The sequence below is a fragment of the Bombina bombina genome, chromosome 2 (assembly GCF_027579735.1).
Source record: "Bombina bombina isolate aBomBom1 chromosome 2, aBomBom1.pri, whole genome shotgun sequence".
Classification (NCBI taxonomy): Eukaryota; Metazoa; Chordata; class Amphibia; order Anura; family Bombinatoridae; genus Bombina; species Bombina bombina.
The window spans coordinates 917181442-917199113 of record NC_069500.1 but is presented as its reverse complement, the minus strand read 5'-3'; the positions used below and the strand labels follow the sequence as shown (position 1 = coordinate 917199113).

The window sequence follows — 17672 nt, the reverse complement described above, 5'->3', positions numbered from 1 at the left end:
GCTAAAGTTTCCAACCAAAAAGTTGAAGCTGCAGCATCATCAGCCAAAGAAATAGCAGGCCTAAGAAGATGACCTGAACATAAATAAGCCTTCCTTAGATAAGATTCAAGCTTCCTATCTAAAGGATCTATAAAATAAGTACTATCTGCCGTAGGAATAGTAGTACGCTTAGCAAGAGTAGAGATAGCCCCATCAACCATGGGGATCTTTTCCCAAAACTCCAATCTATCAGTTGGCACAGGGTACAGTCTCTTCCCTAGAAATTAACTCTGAAATAGGATCAGGAACTGGAAAAACCTCTGGAATAACTACATGAGGTTTAAAAAAACAGAATTTATGTTTACCTGATAAATTACTTTCTCCAACGGTGTGTCCGGTCCACGGCGTCATCCTTACTTGTGGGATATTCTCTTCCCCAACAGGAAATGGCAAAGAGCCCAGCAAAGCTGGTCACATGATCCCTCCTAGGCTCCGCCTACCCCAGTCATTCGACCGACGTAAAGGAGGAATATTTGCATAGGAGAAACCATATTATACCGTGGTGACTGTAGTTAAAGAAAATAAATTATCAGACCTGATTAAAAAACCAGGGCGGGCCGTGGACCGGACACACCGTTGGAGAAAGTAATTTATCAGGTAAACATAAATTCTGTTTTCTCCAACATAGGTGTGTCCGGTCCACGGCGTCATCCTTACTTGTGGGAACCAATACCAAAGCTTTAGGACACGGATGAAGGGAGGGAGCAAATCAGGTCACCTAAATGGAAGGCACCACGGTTTGCAAAACCTTTCTCCCAAAAATAGCCTCAGAAGAAGCAAAAGTATCAAACTTGTAAAATTTGGTAAAAGTGTGCAGTGAAGACCAAGTCGCTGCCCTACATATCTGATCAACAGAAGCCTCGTTCTTGAAGGCCCATGTGGAAGCCACAGCCCTAGTGGAATGAGCTGTGATTCTTTCAGGAGGCTGCCGTCCGGCAGTCTCATAAGCCAATCTGATGATGCTTTTAATCCAAAAAGAGAGAGAGGTAGAAGTTGCTTTTTGACCTCTCCTTTTACCAGAATAAACAACAAACAAGGAAGATGTTTGTCTAAAATCCTTTGTAGCATCTAAATAGAATTTTAGAGCGCGAACAACATCCAAATTGTGCAACAAACGTTCCTTCTTTGAAACTGGATTCGGACACAAAGAAGGCACGACTATCTCCTGGTTAATGTTTTTGTTAGAAACAACTTTCGGAAGAAAACCAGGTTTAGTACGTAAAACCACCTTATCTGCATGGAAAACCAGATAAGGAGGAGAACACTGCAGAGCAGATAATTCTGAAACTCTTCTAGCAGAAGAAATTGCAACCAAAAACAAAACTTTCCAAGATAATAACTTAATATCAACGGAATGCAAGGGTTCAAACGGAACCCCCTGAAGAACTGAAAGAACTAAGTTGAGACTCCAAGGAGGAGTCAAAGGTTTGTAAACAGGCTTGATTCTAACCAGAGCCTGAACAAAGGCTTGAACATCTGGCACAGCTGCCAGCTTCTTGTGAAGTAACACAGACAAGGCAGAAATCTGTCCCTTCAAGGAACTTGCCGATAATCCTTTCTCCAATCCTTCTTGAAGAAAGGATAGAATCTTAGGAATCTTTACCTTGTTCCAAGGGAATCCTTTAGATTCACACCAACAGATATATTTTTTCCATATTTTGTGGTAAATTTTTCTAGTTACAGGCTTTCTGGCCTGAACAAGAGTATCAATAACAGAATCTGAGAACCCTCGTTTTGATAAGATCAAGCGTTCAATCTCCAAGCAGTCAGCTGGAGTGAGACCAGATTCGGATGTTCGAACGGACCTTGAACAAGAAGGTCTCGTCTCAAAGGTAGCTTCCATGGTGGAGCCGATGACATATTCACCAGATCTGCATACCAAGTCCTGCGTGGCCACGCAGGGGCTATCAAGATCACCGACGCCCTCTCCTGATTGATCCTGGCTACCAGCCTGGGGATGAGAGGAAACGGCGGGAATACATAAGCTAGTTTGAAGGTCCAAGGTGCTACTAGTGCATCTACTAGAGTCGCCTTGGGATCCCTGGATCTGGACCCGTAGCAAGGAACCTTGAAGTTCTGACGAGAGGCCATCAGATCCATGTCTGGAATGCCCCACAATTGAGTAATTTGGGCAAAGATTTCCGGATGGAGTTCCCACTCCCCCGGATGTAATGTCTGACGACTCAGAAAATCCGCTTCCCAATTTTCCACTCCTGGAATGTGGATTGCAGACAGGTGGCAGGAGTGAGTCTCCGCCCATTGAATGATTTTGGTCACTTCTTCCATCGCCAGGGAACTCCTTGTTCCCCCCTGATGGTTGATGTACGCAACAGTCGTCATGTTGTCTGATTGAAACCGTATGAACTTGGCCTTTGCTAGCTGAGGCCAAGCCTTGAGAGCATTGAATATCGCTCTCAGTTCCAGAATATTTATCGGTAGAAGAGATTCTTCCCGAGACCAAAGACCCTGAGCTTTCAGGGGTCCCCAGACCGCGCCCCAGCCCATCAGACTGGCGTCGGTCGTGACAATGACCCACTCTGGTCTGCGGAAGGTCATCCCTTGTGACAGGTTGTCCAGGGACAGCCACCAACGGAGTGAGTCTCTGGTCCTCTGATTTACTTGAATCGTCGGAGACAAGTCTGTATAGTCCCCATTCCACTGACTGAGCATGCACAGTTGTAATGGTCTTAGATGAATGCGCGCAAAAGGAACTATGTCCATTGCCGCTACCATCAAACCTATTACTTCCATGCACTGCGCTATGGAAGGAAGAGGAACGGAATGAAGTGTTTGACAAGAGTTTAGAAGTTTTGTTTTTCTGGCCTCTGTCAGAAAAATCCTCATTTCTAAGGAGTCTATTATTGTTCCCAAGAAGGGAACCCTTGTTGACGGAGATAGAGAACTCTTTTCTACGTTCACTTTCCATCCGTGAGATCTGAGAAAGGCCAGGACTATGTCCGTGTGAGCCTTTGCTTGAGGAAGGGACGACGCTTGAATCAGAATGTCGTCCAAGTAAGGTACTACTGCAATGCCCCTTGGTCTTAGTACCGCTAGAAGGGACCCTAGTACCTTTGTGAAAATCCTTGGAGCAGTGGCTAATCCGAAAGGAAGTGCCACGAACTGGTAATGCTTGTCCAGGAATGCGAACCTTAGGAACCGATGATGTTCCTTGTGGATAGGAATATGTAGATACGCATCCTTTAAATCCACCGTGGTCATGAATTGACCTCCCTGGATGGAAGGAAGAATTGTTCGAATAGTTTCCATTTTGAACGATGGAACCTTGAGAAACTTGTTTAGGATCTTGAGATCCAAGATTGGTCTGAACGTTCCCTCTTTTTTGGGAACTACGAACAGATTGGAGTAGAACCCCATCCCTTGTTCTCCTAATGGAACAGGATGAATCACTCCCATTTTTAACAGGTCTTCTACACAATGTAAGAATGCCTGTCTCTTTATGTGGTCTGAAGACAATTGAGACCTGTGGAACCTCCCCCTTGGGGGAGGCCCCTTGAATTCCAGAAGATAACCTTGGGAGACTATTTCTAGTGCCCAAGGATCCAGAACATCTCTTGCCCAAGCCTGAGCGAAGAGAGAGAGTCTGCCCCCCACCAGATCCGGTCCCGGATCGGGGGCCAACATTTCATGCTGTCTTGGTAGCAGTGGCAGGCTTCTTGGCCTGCTTTCCCTTGTTCCAGCCTTGCATTGGTCTCCAGGCTGGCTTGGCTTGAGAAGTATTACCCTCTTGCTTAGAGGACGTAGCACTTGGGGCTGGTCCGTTTCTACGAAAGGGACGAAAATTAGGTTTATTTTTGGCCTTGAAAGACCTATCCTGAGGAAGGGCGTGGCCCTTACCCCCAGTGATATCAGAGATAATCTCTTTCAAGTCAGGGCCAAACAGCGTTTTCCCCTTGAAAGGAATGTTAAGCAATTTGTTCTTGGAAGACGCATCCGCTGACCAAGATTTCAACCAAAGCGCTCTGCGCGCCACAATAGCAAACCCAGAATTTTTCGCCGCTAACCTAGCCAATTGCAAAGTGGCGTCTAGGGTGAAAGAATTAGCCAATTTGAGAGCACGGATTCTGTCCATAATCTCCTCATAAGGAGGAGAATCACTATCGATCGCCTTTTCTAGCTCATCGAACCAGAAACACGCGGCTGTAGTGACAGGGACAATGCATGAAATTGGTTGTAGAAGGTAACCTTGCTGAACAAACATCTTTTTAAGCAAACCTTCTAATTTTTTATCCATAGGATCTTTGAAAGCACAACTATCTTCTATGGGTATAGTGGTGCGTTTGTTTAAAGTAGAAACCGCCCCCTCGACCTTGGGGACTGTCTGCCATAAGTCCTTTCTGGGGTCGACCATGGGAAACAATTTTTTAAATATGGGGGGAGGGACGAAAGGTATACCGGGCCTTTCCCATTCTTTATTTACAATGTCCGCCACCCGCTTGGGTATAGGAAAAGCTTCTGGGGGCCCCGGGACCTCTAGGAACTTGTCCATTTTACATAGTTTCTCTGGGATGATCAAATTCTCACAATCATCCAGAGTGGATAACACCTCCTTAAGCAGAGCGCGGAGATGTTCCAACTTAAATTTAAATGTAATCACATCGGGTTCAGCTTGTTGAGAAATTTTCCCTGAATCTGAAATTTCTCCCTCAGACAAAACCTCCCTGGCCCCCTCAGACTGGTGTAGGGGCATATCAGAACCATTATCATCAGCGTCCTCATGCTCTTCAGTATCTAAAACAGAGCAGTCGCGCTTACGCTGATAAGTGGGCATTTTGGCTAAAATGTTTTTGATAGAATTATCCATTACAGCCGTTAATTGTTGCATAGTAAGGAGTATTGGCGCGCTAGATGTACTAGGGGCCTCCTGAGTGGGCAAGACTGGTGTAGACGAAGGAGGGAATGATGCAGTACCATGCTTACTCCCCTCACTTGAGGAATCATCTTGGGCATCATTTTCAGTGTCACATAAATCACATCTATTTAAATGAGAAGGAACCTTGGCTTCCCCACATTCAGAACACAGTCTGGTAGTTCAGACATGTTAAACAGGCATAAACTTGATAACAAAGTACAAAAAACGTTTTAAAATAAAACCGTTACTGTCACTTTAAATTTTAAACTGAACACACTTTATTACTGCAATTGCGAAAAAGTATGAAGGAATTGTTCAAAATTCACCAAAATTTCACCACAGTGTCTTAAAGCCTTAAAAGTATTGCACACCAAATTTGGAAGCTTTAACCCTTAAAATAACGGAACCGGAGCCGTTTTTATCTTTAACCCCTTTACAGTCCCTGGTATCTGCTTTGCTGAGACCCAACCAAGCCCAAAGGGGAATACGATACCAAATGACGCCTTCAGAAAGTCTTTTTTATGTATCAGAGCTCCTCACACATGCGACTGCATGTCATGCTTCTCAAAAACAAGTGCGCAATACCGGCGCGAAAATGAGGCTCTGCCTATGATTAGGGAAAGCCCCTAGAGAATAAGGTGTCTAAAACAGTGCCTGCCGATATTATTTTACAAAAATACCCAGATTAAATGATTCCTCAAGGCTAAATATGTTATATATGAATCGATTTAGCCCAGAAAATGTCTACAGTCTTAACAAGCCCTTGTGAAGCCCTTATTTACTCTGTAATAAAAATGGCTTACCGGATCCCATAGGGAAAATGACAGCTTCCAGCATTACATCGTCTTGTTAGAATGTGTCATACCTCAAGCAGCAAAAGTCTGCTCACTGTTCCCCCAACTGAAGTTAATTCCTCTCAACAGTCCTGTGTGGAACAGCCATCGATTTTAGTAACAGTTGCTAAAATCATTTTCCTCTTACAAACAGAAATCTTCATCTCTTTTCTGTTTCAGAGTAAATAGTACATACCAGCACTATTTTAAAATAACAAACTCTTGATTGAATAATAAAAACTACAGTTAAACACTAAAAAACTCTAAGCCATCTCCGTGGAGATGTTGCCTGTACAACGGCAAAGAGAATGACTGGGGTAGGCGGAGCCTAGGAGGGATCATGTGACCAGCTTTGCTGGGCTCTTTGCCATTTCCTGTTGGGGAAGAGAATATCCCACAAGTAAGGATGACGCCGTGGACCGGACACACCTATGTTGGAGAAAACGAATTTAAACGTTTACTGGTTTTTAATATCAAGAGGACTAGTCTCCTCCATATCTAATGCAATCAACACCTCTTTTAATAAAGAACGAATATACTCCATTTAAAATAAATATGAAGTTTTGTCAGTGTCAATATCTGAGGCAGAATCTTCTGAACAGCAAAGAGATATTTTGGTGCACATCCAACCACTTAAGTCCACTTCTACATGGCATATTAGTATATGTTTCTGTCTGCCAAATATACTTAGCTTCTAATAAAATTGGGATAAATATCTCACAATAATATGAGCATATATTTGTGCTGCTAAAACAAATATACTGCAAAAAATGTTTTGCTTTAAAATTGCCTTTAAATGAAATGGGATCTTAGTCACACAATATGATCATATTCTGCTAAGCCAGTCTACCACTTACAAGGTGTCCCACATCAGACCAGTCCTATACTAACCAGTATCCACACTGCAGCAAGTCATGTCTACACAGTGTGAAGCTTTCTAGCTTATAAAGTATATTAATCAGGAACACACCTGGGCTGGGTGGCGTGCAGTAACCAAAGGGGAGGGATTTTGGTCAGATCCCTATTAGAAATACAACAGAGGGTTTTTTTTGGTTACGCACACCACGAAAGGACTGTTTAAACTTAACACAAATATTGTGGGAGTGCTACCAAAGTGACCAAATAATTACAAAACAACAAAGAGATATTTTGGTGCACATCCAACCACTTAAGTCCACTTCTACATGGCATATTAGTATATGTTTCTGTCTGCCAAATATACTTAGCTTCTAATAAAATTGGGATAAATATCTCACAATAATATGAGCATATATTTGTGCTGCTAAAACAAATATACTGCAAAAAATGTTTTGCTTTAAAATTGCCTTTAAATGAAATGGGATCTTAGTCACACAATATGATCATATTCTGCTAAGCCAGTCTACCACTTACAAGGTGTCCCACATCAGACCAGTCCTATACTAACCAGTATCCACACTGCAGCAAGTCATGTCTACACAGTGTGAAGCTTTCTAGCTTATAAAGTATATTAATCAGGAACACACCTGGGCTGGGTGGCGTGCAGTAACCAAAGGGGAGGGATTTTGGTCAGATCCCTATTAGAAATACAACAGAGGGTTTTTTTTGGTTACGCACACCACGAAAGGACTGTTTAAACTTAACACAAATATTGTGGGAGTGCTACCAAAGTGACCAAATAATTACAAAACAACAAAGAGATATTTTGGTGCACATCCAACCACTTAAGTCCACTTCTACATGGCATATTAGTATATGTTTCTGTCTGCCAAATATACTTAGCTTCTAATAAAATTGGGATAAATATCTCACAATAATATGAGCATATATTTGTGCTGCTAAAACAAATATACTGCAAAAAATGTTTTGCTTTAAAATTGCCTTTAAATGAAATGGGATCTTAGTCACACAATATGATCATATTCTGCTAAGCCAGTCTACCACTTACAAGGTGTCCCACATCAGACCAGTCCTATACTAACCAGTATCCACACTGCAGCAAGTCATGTCTACACAGTGTGAAGCTTTCTAGCTTATAAAGTATATTAATCAGGAACACACCTGGGCTGGGTGGCGTGCAGTAACCAAAGGGGAGGGATTTTGGTCAGATCCCTATTAGAAATACAACAGAGGGTTTTTTTTGGTTACGCACACCACGAAAGGACTGTTTAAACTTAACACAAATATTGTGGGAGTGCTACCAAAGTGACCAAATAATTACAAAACAACAAAGAGATATTTTGGTGCACATCCAACCACTTAAGTCCACTTCTACATGGCATATTAGTATATGTTTCTGTCTGCCAAATATACTTAGCTTCTAATAAAATTGGGATAAATATCTCACAATAATATGAGCATATATTTGTGCTGCTAAAACAAATATACTGCAAAAAATGTTTTGCTTTAAAATTGCCTTTAAATGAAATGGGATCTTAGTCACACAATATGATCATATTCTGCTAAGCCAGTCTACCACTTACAAGGTGTCCCACATCAGACCAGTCCTATACTAACCAGTATCCACACTGCAGCAAGTCATGTCTACACAGTGTGAAGCTTTCTAGCTTATAAAGTATATTAATCAGGAACACACCTGGGCTGGGTGGCGTGCAGTAACCAAAGGGTTACTGCACGCCACCCAGCCCAGGTGTGTTCCTGATTAATATACTTTATAAGCTAGAAAGCTTCACACTGTGTAGACATGACTTGCTGCAGTGTGGATACTGGTTAGTATAGGACTGGTCTGATGTGGGACACCTTGTAAGTGGTAGACTGGCTTAGCAGAATATGATCATATTGTGTGACTAAGATCCCATTTCATTTAAAGGCAATTTTAAAGCAAAACATTTTTTGCAGTATATTTGTTTTAGCAGCACAAATATATGCTCATATTATTGTGAGATATTTATCCCAATTTTATTAGAAGCTAAGTATATTTGGCAGACAGAAACATATACTAATATGCCATGTAGAAGTGGACTTAAGTGGTTGGATGTGCACCAAAATATCTCTTTGCTGTTTTGTAATTATTTGGTCACTTTGGTAGCACTCCCACAATATTTGTGTTAAGTTTAAACAGTCCTTTCGTGGTGTGCAGAATCTTCTGAACCAGAGAGATCCTCATCAGAGATAGATAAATCAGAATGCTGTCGGTCATTTAAAAATTCATCAGATTTATGAGAAGTTTTAAAAGACCTTTTACGTTTATTAGAAGGTGGTATAACAGACAGGGCCTTCTGAATAGAATTAGAAACAAATTCTCTCACATTAACAGGAATATCCTGAACATTAGATGTTGAAGGAACAACAACAGGTAATGGATTATTACTAATGGAAATATTATCTGCGTTTGATAGTTTATCATGACAACTAACACAAACTACAGCCGGAGGAACAGTTACCACAAGTTTACAACAAATGCACTTAGCTTTGGTATAGCCGACATCAGGCAGCAGCATTCCAGAAGTAGATTCTGATACAGGGTCAGACTGGGACATCTTGCAATATGTAATAGAAAAAAGAACATATAAAGCAAAATTATCAATTTCCTTATATGACAGTTTAAGGAATGGGAAAAAATGCAAACAGAATAAGCCTCTGGAAACCAGAAGCAAAAATACATGAAGACCTAAATAATGTCAAAAAGTCTGGCTCCATGTATGACGCCCACAACTGACAAAAAATTTTTGGCGCCAAAAACGTCTGCAACAAACACGAGCGTCATAGATGACGCAACTACGGTGAAAATTTTCGGCGCCAAGTAAGACGCCGTAAATGACGAAAAACCGTCAACAAACGTAATTCTCGTGCCAAAAATTACGCAATAAATTATAGCATTTTGCGCACCCGCGAGCCTAACAGCCCGCAATTTGGAAAAAAAAGTCAATTTTGAAAAATTTCAGGTAAGAATTTTTTTTTTCTATATGTGCATTTCCCAAAATGAAACTGACAGTCTGTAAAAAAGGAAATATACTGATAACCTGAATCATGGCAAATATAAGTACAAACATATTTAGAACTTCAGATTTAAAGTGCCAAACCATAGCTAAGAGTGTCTTAAATAAAGGAAAACATACTTACCAAAAGACACTCATCTACATAAAGTAGATAGCCAAACCAGTACTGAAAAGGGAGGTAGGAGATGAATCTCTACGACCGATAACAGAGAACCTATGAAATAGATCCCCGTTAGGATGACCATTGCATTCAATAGGTAATACTCCCTTCACATCTCTCTGTCATTCACTGCACTCTGAGAGGAACCGGGCTTCAGCATGCTGAGAAGTGCATATCAACATAGAAATCTAGCACAAACTTACTTCACCACCTCCATAGGAGGCAAAGTTTGTAAAACTGAATTGTGGGTGTGGTGGGGGGTGTATTTATGGGCATTTTGAGGTTTGGGAAACTTTGCCCCTCCTCGTAGGAATGTATATCCCATACGTCACTAGCTCATGGACTCTTGCCAATTACATGAAAGAAACCTCTATGACTAAGCACTAAGCGTTCAATCTGCATACCTCCAAATTTAACAATTTGAGATCCTGATGGAAAAACGGCCCTTGAGACAGAAGGTCTGGTCTTAGAGGAAGTGGCCAAGGCTGGCAACTGGACATCTGGACAAGATCGACATACCAAAACCTGTGAGGCCACGCTGGTGCTATCAGAAACACATATGATTGTTCCATAATTATCTTGGAGATCCCTCTTGGAAGAACTAGAGGCGGAAAGATATAAGTAGGTTGGTAAAACCAAGGAACTGCTAAAGCATCCAGCATCTCCGCCTGAGGATCCCTGGACCTTGACAAGTACCTGGTAAGTTTCTTGTTTAGATGAGAAGCCATCAGATCTATTTCTGGAAGACCCCACATCTGTACAATCTGACCACTCCCCCGGATGCAAGGTCTGACGGCTGAGATAATCCGCTTCCCAATTGTCTACACCTAGGATATGCACCACAGAAATTAGACAAGAGCTGGATTCAGCCCAAGAAAGTATCAGAGATACTTCTTTCATAGCTAGGGGACTGAGAGTCCCACCCTGATGATTGACATATGCCACAGTTGTGAAATTGTCCGTCTGAAAACAAATGAATGGTTCTCTCTTTAACGGAGGCCAAACCTGAAAAGCCTAGAAAACAGCACGATGTTCTAAAATATTGATTGGTAACCTCGCCTCTTGAGGTTTCCAAACCCCTTGTGCTGTCAGAGATCCCCAGACAGCTCCCCAACCTGAAAGACTTGCATCTGTTGAGATCACAGTCCAGGTAGGACTAACAAAAGAGGCCCCCCTGAATTAAACAATGGTAATATACAAAGGAAACTGTGCACCTCCAATTCAACTAAGACGCCGGAAATGACAAACTTGCGTCAAAGACGTACCTTTGTGCCAAAAAAAATCTCGCACCAAGAAAGACGCAATAAATAACAGCATTTTGCGCCCTTGCGAGCCTAATTATGCCAGCGAAATTAAAAGAAAAAAGTCAATTTGAAAAAAAGGACTATACCCCAGGTAAGACAAATAACTCCCTAAACATGCTTCCCAAACTGAAACTGACAATCTGCAAAAGGAAATATACATAGACCTGACTCATGGCAAATATAAGTAAAATACATATATTTAAAACTTTATATTAATACATAAAGTGCCAAACGATAGCTGAGAGTGTCTTAAAAAAGAAAAACATACTTACCGAAAGACAGCCATCCACATATAGCAGATAGCCAAACCAGTACTGAAAAAGTATCAGCAGAGGTAATGGTGAATAAGAGTATATCGTCGATCTGAAAAGGGAGGTAGGAGATGAATCCCTACAACCGATAACAGAGAACCTTTGAAAAGATTTCCCGCAAGGAAAACCATAAAATCAATAGGCAATACTCCCTTCGCATCCCTCTGACAAACACTGTACTCTGAGAGGAATTGGGCTTCAAAATGCTTAAAAGCGCTTATCATAGAAGAAATCAAGCACAAACTTACTTCACCACCTCCATAGGAGGCAAAGTTTGTAAAACTGAATTGTGGGTGTGGTGAGGGGTGTATTTATAGGCATTTTGTGGTTTGGGAAACTTTGCCCCTCCTGGTAGTATTGTATATCCCATACGTCACTAGCTCATGGACTCTTGCCAATTACATGAATTAAATCAAAATAAAAGGTACCTACAAAGAGATAAAGGGAAAAGTAACAGAGAAGGGGTCAACAAAGGGAGGTGAATGTTGAATTACAAATATTTGTGCATTCCTGTTTTCTAACCATAGTAAAAGTGCAACACAAATATCTTTGCAATCTGTAATATACAAAAGAAACAGCGCACCTCCGATTCACATGATAATTACAAAAGAAAAAATCTGCTAATACAATTGCAAAATTCAGCACTTATCCAATCCCGTATGATAGGAATCATTCCATCCTCCCCTTATTAGGATTCCCCAGCTGTAGCGATTCTAACGTTCTATTGATAAATCCAGAAACTTTTCACCCAGCAAAAACACATTAAGGACATTTCTTATCATATGGGATTGGATGAGTGCTGAACTTTTTATCTTGTTTTTCTAGTAAGTGCAATTGTATTAGCAAATTTTTTCTTTTGTAATAAATTATGTGAATTGGAGGTGCGCTGTTTCCTTTGTATATTACAGATCGGTTTTATCCTTGGGAAGAGAAAACACTTCCAGAAGCTGCAGCACCTGATCAACATATATTCATTAGCAAGCTGATAGAATTGAACTGGACTGTACCTGCATGTGGCGACTTTTTCATTTTTATCATATCTGGATTTATTTATTTTATTATATATATATATATATATTTTTTTTTTTTTGACTGATGCACATTGTATATAGTTTCATCACCAGCAGCCCATTTCCCAAGGTATCACATTATATTTTCCACCAGCAGGTTGTTTAGGTTCCCCTTTTGCGCTGACATTTTCTTGTTTGACAAATATCTATGCAAATCCATATAGCTGTGTGTTGCAGATAGAAATGCCAAATCATGAATATTTGCACATCCCTAACGGGAAACAAATCCCTGAATACCTTAACTGCGAACTTGAAATTTAGACTATCATGCTGTGCATCTCACAAGGAACTGTAGAAACTAATAGTAGTGCTTACATAATATGGATTTATTGATCTTACACATGCTGTTGAGAAAGGGAATACAACCCGTAATAGTATGTGTAGTTATTTTCTTGTTGTACAAAAGATTTTGTTGTGAATGTTTTATTGCCACGCGCATGAGCTCTCAAGAAAAAAAAGTGTCCTATTCTTTCCTGGTGTTTATTAGGCACTGTGTAATAGTGAGGTATGCAAGTCTTCTTTGGTGAAAACAATAATTATGCACAAAATAAAGGAGTGTGAAAGTCTTATGATTGACTAACTAATTTTATGACTAATGAGAAATCCAATGTCACCCACATTTCTCAATCATAGAAGGATGCGCAGAAAGATCATATTTCATTCAGTAAAATTTAGAGCTGCAACAACTAATCTGCATAATCGATAATAATCGATAATGAAAATAGTTGTCAACGATTCTCCTAATCGATTAGTTGGTTTGCACACAGCACCAGCTGCTTTACACCAATGTGTTACTCCAATGTGTTTTATGGTTATGCCCTTAGCCTAAAGGACGTCTACAGACATTTTATGTTTCACTTTTTCAGGACACTATCAGGTTTTTTTTTAAGCTTACAACTACTCCTGTCTCATGTGCAACCCAGAAAAAAAATAGGAGTCGTCATTTGGATTCTTTATATTAAATCAGGTGATTTGGGACTATGCTTTCCATGAAATAGTGCCGAGCTTGTTGTTTACACCTAGCCCTAGATTGATGGGATTTGTTATATGAATTGATGTCACTATTACCTGTTTGCACAATTATTAGTGGATCGCTTGCTGTTGCCGATTATATGTACTCTATAGATAATTGTGTAAGGCTGTGTCCTGTTACCTGTGTGTCGTCTTTTTTTTTTTCTTCTATATTTTTAATTAATGTAATATGTACCAAATTCAACCTCTGTAAGTATATATCTGTTAGTTTAAGAGTGGATTAAATATATTTTTTCCTAACCTTATAGATGGTTGTTTACCATTGCATATAGATATTCAAGATTATTTTTATGTCAGAATGAAGTCCATGGTTACTTTGTTAAGAGGCCCCTTGCATTGGAGGAGAGCTAACAAAGATAAATAGCCCACCTTGGTGAAATTGGCAAAACCCTACTTATACATCTTAGGCACCACAACACCATCTGAGCACCTCTTCTCTGCTGCAGGCAAAATAGCTTGCAAAAAAGAGAGCCAGACTCAGCCAGGAGCATGTGGTCATGGTGACATTTAGCCTTTCAATGCAAAGTTTCTGAAAGAGTGAATAACAGAATGTTATAAGCAGTGGTAGTCTACCTATTACTAGTATTACCTCTTTTCAAACAGTTTGTGGTTTTGTTTTGCTTGATTATAAAAAAATTGTTCTGCTGCTTAAAAAAATGGACCAATAGTTGTGTTAATGTAAAGTTTAAGTCTGAAATTTATATTTGTAACACTCAGTATGTGGATTTTATTTAAAATATAGGAAAAAATAATTTATTTATTTTTTATCCGATTAGTCGAAAAAATAATCGGCCGATTAATCGATAATGAAAATAATCGTTAGTTGCAGCCCTAGTAAAATTATCAATATCATTTGTAACTCAGAGCTCAGATCACTGCAATTCAACATGTAGAAACCGGAAACATAATTTGAAGGGAGGTAGGTAGGAGAGACGAATACTGCTAGCTTATACAAGTATCTACAACTTTTCCCATGTGAAGTATTTTTATCAGAAAATGAATCTTTGTGTGCTGTGACAAAAGAAATTTAGAATAAAAATATTATACAAATCACTGTATTTGTTAAAATAAACTATACAGCAAAAGCAGAATTTAATGAATATTTGGGGCAGCATACAATCCTCTACATGTGGTGAAAACTTAAATATATGTTTTAAAAATGAATGAGATAACATCCAAATAAGGTGCGACAAGACATCTCCCAAGTAATATGCTCAAATTAGTTAAAATAAAATTACACAATTAAAGTTATGCTTATTAATAGTTTAATGTATGAAGGAAACATCCAGATCTCTGTATATGAAGGTACATCTCACATTAACTTAAGTCTACATAATGTAGAGCATCTATACTGACATACGGAATTCTCTGCTTAGTCATTTCTGTTATGTAAACAATTGTACATTTATTTGCCATTCTAAAACTTCTGAATCAGTTACATAATTTTGCTAATTTTGTCTGTGTTTGCTCAGAAGCAGTTTACAGTACTAAAACCAACCAGCCAAACAGCTTCAAAGAAAGAAAAAAAGTAATGTCCATAAAAAAAAGAAAGAACAAAATTTTTTTTTTTTTAAATAAAAATGGAAATGCAAATTATAGTGAGATTGGTGCGAACTGGGTGGTCACAACTGTCACAGAAAAAGGTCAGTTAGTAAGTTCTTCTGCAAAAAGCCTACACACTTCAGTCAAGCACATCAGGAGAATGATCTGGGAGTCTTCTCTTTCAGCCCATTGGATGACATTTTATTATTTTAATATTTTTCCGCTTCTTGCATATGGTTTTCCATCTTGAGGGAGGTATCCAATTCAACCCATCTGGTTCATATGCACACTATTCATGTGAGGAGTCCATGTTCCTGTCCACACCTACAGAGAGAGAGAAGGGGATGGTTCATGCTTAAATCAAGATTTACTGAAGACAGATGACAAAAGCGACATATCTACATTGGAGAATTGCTAACATGTTCTGACGTTTCTGTTTTTTATAAAAGACTTGTCAAAAACATAAATTATGCTTACCTAATAATTTCATTTCCATCTGTGGGAGGAGAGTCCACGGCTTCATTCATTACTTGTGGGAAATAAGAACCTGGCCACCAGGAGGAGGCAGACACCCCCCCCCCAAAAGCCTAAATACCTCCCCCACTCCCCTCACACCCCAGTCATTCTGCCAAAGGAACAAGGAACAGTAGAATAAATATCAGGGTATAAATAGTGCCAGAAGAATACAAATAAATTTAGGTCCGCCCACCGGAGAAATGGGAGGGAGCGGTGGACTCTCCTCCCACAGATGGAAATGAAATTATCAGGTAAGCATAATTTATGTTATCCATCTTAATGAAAGGAGAGTACACAGCTTCATTGATTACTTGTGGGAAACAAATAGCCAAGTTCTAGAGGACACAATGAAAAAACGGGAGGGTAAGAGGAGGCGGGACCCCTGAGGGCACCAAAGCCTGCAGAACCTCTCCCCCAAAAGCCGCTTCCGCCAAAGCAAATTTGTAAAATTTAGCAAAAAGTATGTAAGGAGGACCAAGTAGCAGCCTTACAAATCTGCTCCATAGAAGCCTCATTCTTAAAGGCCCAGGAAGAGGCCACAGCCCTAGTAGAGTGAGCCGTAATCCTCTGAGGAGGCTTATGTCCCGCTGTCTCATAGGCCAAACAGGTAATGCTCCTTAACCAAAAAGATAGGGAAGTGGAAGAGGCCCTTTGCCTCCTGTGTTTCCCTGAATATACAACAAATAAAGACAAAGTCTGTCTGAATTCTTTTGTGGCCTGAAGATAGAACTTCAAGGCTCCAACCACATCAAAATTATGAAGCAACCTTTCCTTTGACGAAGAAGGGTTAGGACACAAGGAAGGAACTACTATTTCCTGATTGATGTTATGATTTGACACAACTTTGGGAAGAAATCCCAACCCAGAGCGAAGAACAGCCTTATCGGCGTGAAAAACTATGTAAGGAGGCTCACATTGCTAGGCTGCCAACTCAGAGACTCTGCGTGTCGATGCAATAGCCAGTAAGAATAGAACCTTCCAAGAAGAATCTTTATGTCAAGCGAATGCATAGGCTCAAACGGAGCCCCCTGAAAAATCTTAAGTACTAAGTTTAAGCTCCAAGGCGGAGCAGAACTTCTAAAGACAGGCCTGATGCTAGTCAGAGCCTGAACAAAGGACTGAATATCAGGAAGCTCCGCAAGCTTCTTGTGTAACAGTACAGATAAAGCCAAAATCTGCTCCTTTAAGGAACTGGAGGCAAGACCCTTATCCAACCCATCCTGGAGAAAGGACAAAATCCTCGATACCCTAACCTTATGCCAGGGATATCCACGATCCTCACACAAGGACAATTAGGTCCTCCACACCTTATGATAGATGTGACGAGTGACCTGTTTCCTGGCTTGAATGAGAGTATCAATCATGCTCTCAGAAAAACCTCTTTTGGCTAGGGCTAGACGTTCAATCTCCACACAGTCAGCCTCAGAGAATCGAGATTTTGGTGTAGAAAGGGACCCTGAACCAGCAGATCTCTGCGACAAGGTAACCTCCATGGAAGAGACGACATCCCTACCAGATCCGCAAACCACATCCTCCGCGACCACGACGGAGCAAACAGAATACCCAAAGCTTGCTCCTGCTTGATGTGGCCCACTACACGAGGTAGAAGTGGCAAAGGTGGAAAAATTTAAATTAGGTTAAACTCCCGGGATACCACTAAGGCATTTATCAACTCTGCCTGAGGATCCCTGGACCGCGACCTGTATCTGGGTAGCTTGAAATTGAGTCTGGACGCCATGAGATCTCCGGCGTCCCCAGTCTGTTGCAGATCTCCGTGAACACCTCGGGATGGAGAGACCATTCCCCAGGATGAAACGATTGTCTGCTGAGAAAGTCCGCTTCCAAGTTGTCCACACCCAGAATGTGGATCGCTGACAGCGAACAGTTGTGGGATTCCGCCCAGTCCAGAATCCAAGATACTTCCCTCATGGCTAGGGAGCTTCTCGTTCCCCCCTGATGATTGATGTAAGCCACCGAGGTAATGTTGTCTAACTGGAATCTGATGAATCGGGACGACCCCAGGGGGGGGTCCAAGCCCTCAGAGCGTTGAATATCGC

At 40.6% G+C, this 17672-nt stretch overlaps 1 protein-coding gene across 4 annotated transcripts in view; it reads right to left on the bottom strand.

Annotated features, from left to right (window-relative positions):
• Positions 1 to 14805: 14805 nt before the first annotated feature.
• Positions 14806 to 17672, bottom strand: part of ANKRD17 (ankyrin repeat domain 17) — a 584488-nt gene continuing 581621 nt past the window's right edge. For all 4 annotated transcript variants that reach the window (XM_053703322.1, XM_053703325.1, XM_053703327.1 and 1 more), the window contains one exon: positions 14806 to 15423. In XM_053703322.1, coding sequence (XP_053559297.1) covers positions 15364 to 15423 — 60 coding nt within the window. In that variant the 3' untranslated portion in view covers positions 14806 to 15363. The remainder of the gene's footprint in view (positions 15424 to 17672) is intronic.